The sequence below is a fragment of the Geotrypetes seraphini genome, chromosome 1 (genome assembly GCF_902459505.1).
Source record: "Geotrypetes seraphini chromosome 1, aGeoSer1.1, whole genome shotgun sequence".
Classification (NCBI taxonomy): Eukaryota; Metazoa; Chordata; class Amphibia; order Gymnophiona; family Dermophiidae; genus Geotrypetes; species Geotrypetes seraphini.
In genome coordinates, this window is record NC_047084.1 from 42,720,023 (window position 1) to 42,733,955 (window position 13,933).

Consider the following 13,933-nt stretch of genomic DNA (forward strand, 5'->3'; position numbering starts at 1 on the left):
TTTTGGATATCCTGAAAACATAACTGGCTAGAAGTGTCCCAAGGACTGGGTTGAGAACTCTTGTTCTATAGTAAATTATACCACTCCCCCCTTTTTACAAAACCGCAAAAGCGTTTTTTAGCACAGGCCGACGCGCTGAATATTCTGCACCGCTCCCGACATTCATTAGACCTTTTGAGTGTCAGGAGCAGCGCAAAGCATTCAGTCCGCCTGCCTGCACTAAAAAAAGGTTTCTGCAGTTTTGTAATATATTCAGGTTCTCTTCCTATTTACCAGTTTTTCTACTGACTGCAAAATTTGATACAGTACCTTTTAATTCATTATGTAAGCCAGGGGTATCCACACTTTATGGGCTTGCGAGCTACTTTTATAATGACTAAGTTAAAATGATCTACCAACAATAAAATTAAAAAAAAAACACAAAGCACACTGAAAGGCAGAGAAAATGTTAATTATTCATATTCCGGGTTTTTTCAAAGAGGTCACGGCAGATGACTCTATGCAATGTCACCTCTAACAAAATACAAAAATAGACAAATACACCCCCTCCCTTTTTACTAAACCACAATAGTAGGTTTTAGCACAGGGAGTTACGCTGAATGCCTCGTGCTGCTCTCAATGCTCATAGGCTCCCTGCGCTAAAAAACGCTATTGCGGTTTAGTAAAAGGGAGCCATAGTGCAAAATATAGACAGCAGATATAAATTCTCAAAACTGAAACATTTTGATCACTAAATTGAAAATAAAATCATTTTTCCTACCTTTGCTGTTTGGTGATTTCATGAGTCTCTGGTTGCACTTTCTTCTGACTGTGGATCCAATCTTTCTTCCTTTCTTTCAGCCTCCTGTATGTTTCCTCTCCTCCAGACCTCATTCTGTCTCCCAACTTTTTCTTTCTGTCTCCCTGTTCCCCCTTCTTTTTGTCTCCCTGTCTGCCCCCTTTCTTTCTTTCTTTCTCCGTGCCCTCCCCCAAGCCACTCGGTTTGCTGCCACTGCCATCGGGGAACAGCCCCAAGCCACCGCCGTCCCAAGCTTTCCCTGCAGAAGCGTCGCGCTGACCAGCATTCCGCTCCCTGACGTCAATTCTGACGTAGGAGAGGAAGTTCCGGGCCAACAAGGCATTTCTTCTCATTCCATCCAGCCTGAGCCCCATCTCTCCTTGATCCAGCATTTCCCTTCTGTGTCTGTCAGAATTACCATTCCACCTATTTTCCAGCATCACCCTTCTTTGTGTCCATCTCACCTATATCCCTATCTCACCACTTTTTCAGAATCTTCATTTGTCTCTGTCCTTGTCTTTACCCCATGTTCACCATTTGCCCTTTCAATGTCTTTATCTCCCCCCCCCCACACACTTTTTCAGCATTACTTCTATATCTCTATTTTACCTCCTCTTCATGTCCCCTCTGTATCTCTATCCTTATTCAGTAGGTCCTGCTTACTCTTTCTCTTCTTTGTGTCACTATTTCCATTTTCAGCTTTCCCCCCTTTTCCTTTGTTAATGCACCCTATAGCCAGAATCTTTCCACCCTCCCTCCACTCCGGCCCAGCCCAGTATGAAATATTTCCTTTTGTTTCCCTCCCCTCTCTCTTTCTCTCTGTCTTCTGCTCCCTCACCCATGAGTCCTGCATCTGGCCTTCTACCTGCACCTGGCAAACCCCCCCCTGCGTTGCGGCTCTCTTAAGCAACTCGTCAGCAGCGGTGATCAAGACAAGCTGCCGACATCGAGGCCTTCCCTCTACGAGTCCCGCCTTTGTGGAAAAAGGAAGTTGAAATAAGCGGGACTCGCAGAGGGTAGGCCCCGACGTCAGAAGCTTGTGTCGATCGCTGCTGCTGAGTTGCCGAAGAGAGCTGCGGAGCAGGGAGTGTGGCCGGAAGCAGGTAGAAGGGAGAGGGCTGCTGGAAGAGGTAGAAGTTCCGGAGTATGACAACGACCCAGGCCAGGATGATTTCTTTTTCAGGCTACTGTTGCTGCTGCCGCCGACACGCCACCACGCCCCTCCCCTCCCCCCGAAATGACAAAAACAGCCTAATGCCTGGCGTCAGCGTCTTTGACGTCGGGGAGAGGAAGGCTGATAGGCCCGGTAGATTGGGACGGCAACACGAGTCTATCACAGAGCCCGGGATGGGCTCTGCGATCGACTCATGTTGCCTTCCTGAGCTACCGGTCGATCGCGATCAACGCGTTGGGCACCCCTGATGTAAGCCTTTATTAAATATAAAGTATGGCTCCCAGTTCAAAAAATTGTTATATTTCAAAAGCATAGTTTATTTCAGTTATTTCAAAAAATTAAAATACCATTAACCAACAAAAAGTAAAATTAAACAGCTAGTTGAACTAATATTTTTAAAATAAGGCTCATATATGTTTGTAATTGCAAATATTCAGAAACATTGAAAGTCTTCTTAGGCAGCCCTAAAAACCTGAATCTTTATATACATGAGTTAGCAGGGTACTTTGCTGCTTTATAACATCAATGCTGTATAGAAGAATCTAGAATTAAGGTATAATGGGACTGGTGAGATATGGTTATTTGCCTGACAAATAATATGGAGGAATGAGGCTTAACTGGAGTTCTTGTTGGAACAGGTAGTGGTATGCAATGACTAAGAAAGATATTTCTGTATTAGGCTAATTTTATTATAATTGATTTATTTTTTGTGTTTTACACAGTTTTTGTTGGCCAGTTCAGAATGGTTAAACATTTTAAATATTTTGTACAAATGCAGTCTAATTCATTTTGCATTTAAAACCAGCATCTTAAAATTTGATATTCACTTCAAGATTAAAGGTTATATACTAGTATATTTACTTTTCCCTTAAGCAGATGTTCTCTGAGGACAGCAAGATGCATATTCTGATTGATAGGTGACATCTGCCAGTCCAACATGGGAATTGCTCCCCAGTGCCATTCCACAAACTTTAGAGAATGGCTTGTCATTCATGCCCATTATTACTGCAATGGACCAGATCAGTCAAATACTATAGCAGATACTTGTGGAATGCAACTCAGAATATGAATCCAGCTTGTCGTTGGATAACAGCTACTACAGGGAGTAACTTTGTTTTCTCCAAGGACAAGCAGGATGCAGTGATTCTGACCGATGAGCTGATTGGAAAGAATGCATTTACCAATGGGAGCCCTCATCATGTTGCACCCCCCCCCCAAAAAAAAAAAAAAAAAAAGTAGGGTGGACCATTTATGAGTTTGCTCCAGATAGAAGGCTCAGGCTCATCTGCAGTGTGCTTTCTGCTTAATAGGCATATGGTTTTCAGGAAAATGATAGCAGAATTAAATGACTGGTAAGATGGCAGTCTAACACCACTTTAGGAAGGAACTTAAGATGAGTGTGCAAAACCACTCTATTATTGTAAACCTTAGCATAATGTGGATCAGCTACTAGGCCCTGGAGCTTATTGACCTTGTGCTTTGAAGTGACCATCACAAAAAAACAAGACCCTCCAGGTCAGGTACCTGGTATCAAATGACTTAATAAGAGCTTTCCTCAACTGGGTAAGGATAACATTGAGATCCCCTGACACTGAGGCTTGATGAAAGGTTTCAATAGAAGCAAGTCCCTCATAAAGCAAACCACTAAAGGCTGAGCTGAGATGGGTTTACACTCTACATGGTGATATGTTTCAATTGCACTGAGATAAAGCCTTACTGAGTTGGGTACAGAGTTAAATGGGAATTCACATGTATTTGCATGGATCACTCCTTCACTATGGAATGTTCTACCCAATGCCATTCAGGCAGAGATGGTATTTAAAATTCGTCTTAAGACCTTTTTTAGCTTGGAATTCAGTTTGTAGGTTGAGGGGGAGAAGATTTACTAGTGTGCTTGGAATGAATGTACGGTACTATAAGATTTAGAGTTATTTTCTTTCATTTTATGCCATTTTTATTTTAAACTACTTAAAATCTATGATGGCTTGGCAGCATATCAAATTTTTAGGCAACTGTCTTGAGACCTGACTCCGACAGGTGTAGAAGATATGCAAGCAGTTTTTCTGCATGACAGGAACAGGAATGTAGTGCCTTGCTCTCACATCAGACAGCATACCCACTTAAAACTATATAACTTCTTACTGGAATCTCTTCTAGAAGCCAGTAGGATCTGAAAGACACCCTCTGGTTAGCATAAGGAATCAACTTCCAACCTCTTAACATCCAAGCCATGAGGGCTGGGGACTAGAAGCTGGAATGAGTGATGAGAGTCAGAAAGCATACCTAGTCTCTATGAGTTTAAATTTGTTTCATGAATCATGGGAAGTAGGGTACCCAGGGAAACCATCCTGAATTGCTTTGATAGGTACTTGTTTCTTGGTGACCAGAAAGTACTTTGAGTATAAAATTCCTTCCTTGTTCCCCCCAGGCCAGAATTAAATGGGTTCAACCCCCCCTTGGCCTGTAAAACAGAGAATTCCTTTGAAAGCAATGCCTGGTGCTGAGAGCTTCATTTGATGCTGTCGGTTAGGAATTTGGACAATTTTGAAAACCCACTGGTCTGAAGTTATAAGGGGCCAACTTTCTTGGAAAAAAATTAGCCCTTCTTCCTACTGGAAGATTGTTCAGAACAGTCAAGTAAATTGCAGCTATATTCTCCTGGAGTCTGTTCAAAGCTTATTTCTTGCTGTGAATATGGATCTGGTAAGAATCTCTGGACCCTTTGCTGCTGTGGGAGCAAGATCCCTAGTTATTCTGGGGAGGATGATGAGACGGGGAACCTACACCATTGGCAGAAATAGGTCCTCCGCCGCTCTGCCAAAATACAACTTAAAGGTGGACGCAGGCTAGGATAGCAACTTGATAGTCTAATGATCCTTGATGAGGTTATCTCCCTGGCCCAAAACATCTGCCAGCTTTTCCTGAACTGCGGATTTGAGGTCTGAGATGTGTGTAATCCAATCCCCATGTCAGATACCCTGGACATGGATCAAATGCATCATAGGCTGCCTGTACAATGAACGTTCCACGCTCCAGCTAAGCTACTACTTGATTGACTTCCTCAGCCTTGTCCCGAGGAACAGAGTCTGCGCACAATGTTCCATAAGTGTATGCTCATTAAGAGCTGATAGAATGCTACATGGGAAGCAAGCATAGTGTTTGGATAAAAGGATCTGGAATTCAAGAAGATGGGCGCATACAAGATAAGCTGTTTTCAAAGGCTTCTGGAATCGTTGCTAGTGAACAATTCCCACACTGGGCTCCATCAGATGACATTACCTATCAGTCTGAATTACTGCTTCCTGCGTGTTCTCAAAGAACATGTTACTCCATTATTTGTCTTACTCTTTTGTAAGTAAAACCAACACAAATAAAATTAGAAATTTATATACAACAAACAGTTGGGCTAAGAAAACTAAAAACACACAGTATACAAAAACGCCATGTTAAAATTGACATCTTAAATCACACAAAATTGTGTGATTTTTTAAAATAAAGTATTACTGATTGTAATGTACAAAATTTTAATCTGCTAGAATATTTTGTCTCAGCTTGAGCATAACTAATGGGATAAGCACAGGTTGTATTCTCTACAAAATTTGTATCTTGTTGAAAGAAAATTATTGTGCTTTTTATTACATTGTATGCAGTCAATCAACTGAAACCCCAGTTGCCCAAAGAAACTGAGCATATCTGAGGACAAGAGTGGAAGTATATTCTGTACAAGCCATATATCAGTATTGTTTAAACGTAACACTCTGTTCATTACTTATCTTTTTTTTTATTATTATATATACCAATTAATTTCTTCTTTACAAAGAAAAAATATTAAATCACACTTTACAGTATTCAAATATTATGACTCATTTTTTTACAAGCAGAGAATGAAAGGATCAGCTGATTAACCACTATCTATAACAGTTTTTCTTTTAGTTTTTTTAATGATATGGCACATCCAATGAAATAAACGTATAAATTGCTTTGAACACATTAAAACTCACACACAATAAGGCTAATTTACACTGACAAATAAGGAATGTTTTTTTTTAATTAAGGCTGTGCTTCAGATATGGGAAATTTTGGGTCAATAGCCTTTGTCAAGGCACAGATGAGGATAAGGTATGCACAGCAAAGAGGAGACAATTTATACAATCATTGATGAGATGTGCATGCATCAAAATCATTGAAAAATGAACAGAATTGAACCTAGTTTAAAAGGAGATATCGTGGTGATTCAAAGCCACAATATTAATTCATTATTTAAAAACAATTACATTGACTGAGACATTAAAACAAGGTTATTTACTGGAGATAGATGGAACATTTTAGAAAGAAAAAAAAAGGCTTCATAAATTCTAATCCCACATGGCTGTAGTTTTCAAACTAGAAGCATCTGTTGACCTCAGGATTGTTTTACACGTATGAAATGTCATTGAGGTGAAGGAAAAGGCTACTTCCACCAGCAATATAATAAAAGTTGAAGCTTTCAAGTAATCAATATAGTCAGTTTGAAGATAACGGTATTGTACAATAGTTGAGGGAATAGTAGATCCTTCAGCAAAAGATGCTCAGTTCAAAGGGCACGTGGTCTCTTCGGATTGATCTGCTTGCTAGCCTGCTCTTCCTCTTGTAAGGCAGCACGAAAAGACTTTACTTTATCTAAGCAAAGATAAAATTGAGATAAAATAAAATTTTCCATTTATAAAAAATGAAATGTAATAAATTGTGTTTCACCAAATCATTCCAGGAACAGAGTAGGGTAAGAGACTATAGAAGTAAGTGCAGGGGGAAAGCATAAAGATGAAGGTAAAGAAATCATGATGGCTAAATGAGGTAGGAGTGAATGAAGAAAAAGCAAGGATGTTCAATGTGGTTGGAGTAACTAGGGAGGACAGCATATATGGACGAATGAGGGGGGAGGGGGAGTGGTATGGGAGCACACACAAGGAAATAGTAAAAGGAGAATAGATGGATGAGGTGAGTGAGTGAGTTTGAGGGAGTAGAGTGAGAATACAGAGAAAGCAGCTGGTAGAGTACAGGTTGGGAAGGAATCTTAAGGTTTAAAGGAATGATGTGGTAAGAGCCCAAGAAAGCATGGGATATGTTATAATGCCTCTCCACCCACCTACCTCCCTTCATATCTTCCCACAGACCCTGCCAATCTAAAGGCTTTTCACACATCATCCATCCATAAGGAGCCGTAATACATATACATCCAGGTCATGGAGTTAAAAACATGCTCTTAAAGAGGTAACACCATTCTGCAGCCTTGTGTTTGATAACTACTTGCATAGTCTCCCTTCCCAAGCCCACCAAAACATCTGCTATAGTACCAGAGAGAGCTAAAGAGGACACAAATGGTCACAACGGATAGAAGGAACCAAAGATAGTCTCTCTGCCTGGTCGTGGCATAGGGCTTAGTCTATGAGAGGACTGACAGACTAGAACTATTAAACAAGGTGGGTAAAGTAAAAGTAAAACCTCTCACCTCGTAGTTCAGTCAGAATATCAATTTTTTGTTCCAAGATTGCTTCAAGTTGTGTAGCATAAGAATCTACATCATAGTCTACTTCTTCAGTCATGTCCAGAAGTGCTTTTTCATCTTCTAACCATCGTAGAGATTCCTATAAAAGTAAAACAAACAGCTTTAAACTGGGTCCCTCAAAGATGTTTTTAAAGCAACATATTTCCAACATTACCAAGATGAGGCTTTTGTATGATTTAAAGGTCATATATGTTTAGGGTACTGAATAGTAATAGTTGTTTGGAAAAGGACAAATTTATTGGGCACTCAATTTCTGAAATATCGAAGAGGCTAGTAGTGCCTTAAAGATAACTAATTTAAAGCATGAACTAGCATTTAGGATAGCTCTAATTTCCAAGAGCTTAATGTAACATTAGGGTTTCTTCAAGTAACCAAAGATCCTGGATATGATATTCTTCTAGGTGAGCTCTCTATTTCAAATTAAAAGCATATATGAACAGAACAATTTGAGCATCTGGATTTTCTTTCAAGTACACAAACTTAGGTTCAATTATAATGAATTTCTAATAATTCAATTTTGTGCTGTCTTAGTCTTTACATCCTGTAGGTGACACTTTTCTTGTTACAACTACTACTATTTATTACTTCTATAGCATTACCAGATGCACACAGCACTGTACATTAAACATACAAGAGATTCCCTTTTTGAAAGATCTTACAATCTAGTTATGACAAATAGGACAAGGGTGAATCTAAACATGCTTTAGTAGTCTGGGATATAGAAACATTCCCAGTCTGACATCCCCGTTTTATGATTCTGGTGGCCATTTGCGCATTTTCCAATGTTTTACCTATCCTTTCAAAGAAAGGTTACCAACAGTGGATCTTCATACTTAAACAAGAGGCTTTAGCAAAACATATTTCATCCTTACAAATATGTATCCAGTTTTGGTTGCTGCTGCTTGGGTTTGTGAACTGGGTCCTAGATTATCAGTCTTTCAGAAATCCACTTGCAAGTTCAAAATGTAAAAAACACTATGGTTTTGCAAGGAGGAAGAGCAATAACAGATGCTCCTTTCCAACAAAAGATGGAAGGATAGCTAGGAGATAGGCAGTTGCAGAGGCCTGAGCTTGGGGAAGAAACAGAAAGGAATTTGATGGACCTGTACAATGGGTCAAGGAAGGGAACATTCTGACAGATGATGGACTCAAATCAGGAAATTTTATTAACCAGACAATATGATCACTTTTATGACTCTTGTCTCAAGATCAGATCTTTAACTTTTGTTTATGGCCAGCAACAGCTCTCGTTTAAGCATTAGAATTTTGTAGATTAGTTTGCACCTTTTAAGACCAATGACACTTGCTCTGTTTGTTGGCCGAAAGCCACACTGATATCTCTCTTCTGATGCAGACACCCAGCATACTGCACACTCAAAATGAATTAATAAGATTTTCTATTCCCTGGCATCAAACCTTGTTTTTTTTTTGAAGAGCTGGTATGGGGGCAGCACTTAAAAGAACATTCACATGATGAACCAAATTTATCCTAATTTCTGAACTGCATGTGTGAATAAACTGCACTAAGTATTGTGAGAAAATGAATTCTGTGTGTTAGATTGCTGCATAACTAATGTACAGCAGGGAAACAATTAGTGTAATTTTCTGCTGTGAAAGTCAGTTGGACATGCAATAGTCAGACACTCCAAGATTTCTTTTTGTAAAATATATATTGTTGGTGTCATTTCTAATGTTGTCAACTTTTGATTTGAAGAATGCTGCTCATTTGGTTGCTGTTGGAGTGTCTATTGATTTAGCTGTTAATTTCATAGGTGTTGCTAGGAAATTTGTTAATTGAAATAGTTTTTTCAAGTCTTGGGGGTCCTTTTACAAAGGCGCAGTAGAATGCACGGAATACCGCGCATTAAACCGTCTGCTGCGCTAGTACCTAACGCCTCCATTGACGAGGCGTTAGGAATTTAGGCTGCCGCGGGGGTTAGCGCGTGATGAAATGTCCGACGCGCTAACCCCCGTAGTGCGCCTTGATAAAAGGAGCCCTTAGTTTTTCTTCTCCTATTTGTTCAGAGAAATATGTTTGTTTGGCTGATTTAGTTTGATTTTTTTATATATGTATATTTTTTCTCTGTTCTATCTTATCTTCCTCTCTGGGATTTCTATGCCATTTCCTTTCCAGCATTACATTACATTACATTAGAGATTTCTATTCCGCCATTACCTTGCGGTTCAAGGCGGATTACAAAAGAGATAAAAAACGGAGGGTTACAATGGAAGAACATTTGTCCTTTCTAGCATCATGCTTATTTCAGTGATAGTAGTTTGTTTGTGAACAAGTGGGTACTTCTGTTTGATATTTGCTTTGGGGCTATTTTGTCTAGCATTTTTCTAACATTTTCAATCCATTTGTTGGATAGTGAGCTGTTTGGGTTATTCATGGTTTTGTCCATTTTTTTGCCAAAATAAAATGTCTTATTTTTTTCTTGTTTCTAGTAATTTTAATGTTATGTTTTGATCTATTTAGTTGTTCTGGCCAGTAGATGATGTAGAATGATAGGTAGTGGTCTGACCAAATTACTGGGACCATCTTTGTTTTACTATTTTCAGGCCATTTTTATCATTTTTATTGCTTATTAGGAAATAAAGTTGGTGATCTTTGTGGCGAGTTTATTAGGAGGTTAGGATTTCTAGATCTATGTCTTCTAAGAGGAAAAGAAATTCTGTGGTATATTTGTTTTCTCTCTTGTCTAAGTGTATTTTTAGGTCTCCTATTAGGGTAATGTTGTCTTGTAGTATTAAATTGGTCAGGAAAGTACTGAAGATTTCTTTGGCTTCTGACCATTTCCCTAGCGGACTATACATACTATGCATTTTAGTGACTCTTTTAGAGATTTATGTGCCTTATTTCACAGGCTATGATAGGAGTTTATTTATTGTGATGAAATTGAAGAATTTTCTGTAGATGATTCCTCCTCCTTTTTTTTGTTCTGTATATGCATAGTATCTTGTAGTAATAAGTAAGAAGCTCCCTTATTACAGGGTCATCTTAAATTTTCAGCCAGTGCTTTGTTCCCAGTAGTAGGCCGGGGTACTCTTGTGTCAGCGATCAGTATGGCTTTATTAGGGATCTTGAGTTGATGTAATAACATGTATTGGGAAGGAGGAGTTGTTTTGGGGGATGTTATGATTTAACTTTTGTGATCTTATTTATTGTCCTGAGGTTGTCTATTCCCGTGTTTTTTTTGCCAGTTAAAACCTCTATCAGCCTAGATATTATGTTAAGGCAATCTAGGATTTCATTGTTGTGTGTGATTTTTGATCTGTGTTGAAGTTTATTATGTGTATAGGTCTACTTGCTATTGTTCCTTCTACTAGCTGACCTATCAGTATTATCAGCAGACCTACTCCTATCAATGTTTTCATCATTGTTGTGCTTAAGTGATGATTGAATCAGTAGAGTTGTTAAAAATTGTTAGAGACAAAAATAGGGGAGATTTTTTGAGCTGATGATTGAACAACTGAAATAAAGCAGTTCTCAAGGCTCTGAGGCTTTTTCCCAATCCCACAAAATGTTAAGTCTGGAAACTGAAAAAAAATATATAGTATGTAATTTGTTCATAGTAGATATTTTTGTATATTTTTGATAAAAATAAGTAATGCCATGACTTACTACCATACAAATAGACTTAACTAATGTCTACTGACTCTAAATTATTATTTCTTCAATTAACAAGTCTTGTGTTTTGCAAAGTCTCAAGTATTTAAGTGGTTGCAGTTGAAGCAGGCCATTCAGAAAGGGTTCCCTGATTGGCGTAACTTAAAAACTCAGTATAGTTTGCCGGATCTGTGCTTCCAGACAGATTTGCTGGGGCATCAGGCAGCCAAGTGGTATAAATTAATCTCTGAATTTTAAAATAAGAAACCAAAAACTAGTCTTAAAGACATTTGGAGCATTGAGATAAAACAACAGATTTCTGCGTCTCAATGGCCACAAATTTGGACTTGGAGGATGAGATGTACAGCGTCAGCATCTATGAGACAAACTTGGTGGGGTTTTTTTTTTTGTTGCATAGAAGTTTTTGGACAAAAATTGGACAAAAATTAGATAGTTCTAAGTCAAATAGATGCTGGCTGGCACTGTCATCTCGATATCGGGACACTGGATCATCTGCTCTTCTTTTGTCCCTTGATACTTAAATTTTGGCGATCCATTTGGGATCAAATTAATAGAATACTGGAAGTTCCATTGGCATTGGCATTGACATATGGTACAGTGCTGTTTGGTACGTTATTGATGGCTAAGAGTCTAATAACCTCAAATAACAATAGATTACTTCTCATCATTACAGAAGTTGCCTTACAACTTTTTTGAAAAATTGGGACAGGTTAAACTATAGTTTTTGGTGGGAATCCTTGTGCCAAACTTATAAATTTGAACGTATGGGTACAATACAATTGGGACACTATAAAAAAAATTCAAGGGGGTTTGGAACCCATTAACAAAATTTTGTAAAAATTGATTATTAGTTTTGCCCGTTGATTATACACATCCAGGAAGAGGGGGGTGGGAGGAGGGATATGTACTTAATTTATTGTTTGATTGTAATTTTATTTGCCTTGATCATTTGTATTACTCTTGATTGTTTTTATACTGTATGGAAGGGTGGGTGGGAGGGGAGAAGGGATATGTACTTATTATATCAATTGATGGAACTGAGTGCTGTCTATCTTGTAACTGTTTGAATAAAGATTTGGAGAAAAAAAAATCCCAACAAGTCTTGTGTTCTTGCTTCAAACAGAATTTAACCTAAATTAAGTCTGCAAATCCCTTATGAATTTCCCTTATGAATTTCAATTAAAATTATGAGATTTGTTTAAACTTATTCATATTGTTATGAGGGACATTTTGAGCAGAGGTTCAAGTTTATTAAAGGTTTCATATCTCACCCTATCAAGCTTCAAGGCGGTTTACAAAATTAAAATAATGGGGAATACATGAAATATAAAAATAAACAAACAAATTACAGTTAATCATTAAATACTAATCAAAACAAAGACAGAAACAGAAACAAAGGGGGAATAGGGGAAGAACTACAACATTCAGATAGAAAAGTAATAATAAAAAACAGGGTAGGACATTAGGATGGGAAGATATAAAAGCAGACAAAAATGTCAGACTGAAAATCATGTAGGACATCCTTAAAAGGATGATCAAAGGTCAAAGGCATCTTTGAACAGGAATGTTTTACAGTTCCGATTTGAAGGTGTTTAAGGAGGCAATTTCTCTCATACGCTGTGGAGCAGCGTTCCACAGCAAATATTATTTTGCATAGTATTAACGTGTCTTAAGGAAGAGACCGAAAACACAGTTACTTACCGTAACAGTTGTTATCCAGGAACAGCAGGCAGCTATTCTCACATATGGGTGATGTCATCGATGGAGCCCGGATGCGGAAGCCTCGCAAGCAGACTTGCTTGTAGAAATGCAGAAGTTTCGAGACAGCCACACCGCGCATGCACGAGTGCCTTCCCGCCTAGCGCAGGGTGAGTCTCCTCAATTCAGATAGCTAGCAGAGATGCCAACCAGGGGAGGTGGGTGGGTTGTGAGAATAGCTGCCTGCTGTCCCTGGATAATAACTGTTACGGTAAGTAACTGTGCTTTATCCCAAGACAAGCAGGCAGCCTATTCTCACATATGGATGACCTCCAAGCTAACCAGAATAGGATGGTGGGAGCGTTGGCAATTTAGGAGAATAAATTTTGTAATACCCTCTGGCCAAAATGGCCATCCCGTTTGGAGAAAACAACCAGACAATAGTGAGAAGTGAAAGTATGAACCGAGGACCAAGTGATAGCTTTGCAAATTTCCTCAATAGGTGTAGATCTGAAGAAAGCTACTGAAGCTGCCATTGCTCTGACTTTATGGGTTGTGACTCAACTCTGTAGTTGTAATCCAGCCTGAGCACAGCAGAAAGAGATACAAGCAGCCATCCAGTTGGAGATGGTACGCTTAGAGATTGGATGTCCCAACTTGTTTGGATCGAAGGAGACAAAAAGTTGAGGAGCAGTTCTGTGTGGTTTGGGGCATTCCAAATAGAAGGCCAAAGCACATTTACAGTCCAGAGTATGAAGAGCTGATTCTCCAGGGTGAGAATGAGGCTTTGGGAAAAACACTGGAAGAACAATGGATTGGTTGAGATGAAATTCTGAAACCACTTTAGGTAGGAATTTAGGATGAGTACGAAGGACAACCTTGTCATGATGGAACACAGTGAAAGGTGGATCAGCAACTAAAGCGTGCAGCTCACTGACTCTTTGAGCAGATGTGAAGGCAATGAGAAACACCACTTTCCAAGTGAGATACTTCAGATGAGCTGTAGACATTGGTTCAAATGGAGGATTCATCAATTGAGCAAGAACAACATTGAGATCCCAAACCACTGGAGGCGGTTTGAGAGGAGGTTTGACAATGAAAAGTCCT

General features: G+C 39.0%; 1 protein-coding gene across 2 annotated transcripts in view; it reads right to left on the reverse strand.

The window, feature by feature from the left end:
* Nucleotides 1–5,716: 5,716 nt before the first annotated feature.
* KIF2A (kinesin family member 2A) overlaps nt 5,717–13,933 on the reverse strand; it is a 271,896-nt gene continuing 263,679 nt past the window's right edge. For both annotated transcript variants that reach the window (XM_033930524.1, XM_033930514.1), the window contains exons 19-20: nt 7,441–7,576; nt 5,717–6,611 (exon numbers count right to left, since the gene is read on the reverse strand). In XM_033930524.1, coding sequence (XP_033786415.1) covers nt 6,526–6,611; nt 7,441–7,576 — 222 coding nt within the window. In that variant the 3' untranslated portion in view covers nt 5,717–6,525. The remainder of the gene's footprint in view (nt 6,612–7,440; nt 7,577–13,933) is intronic.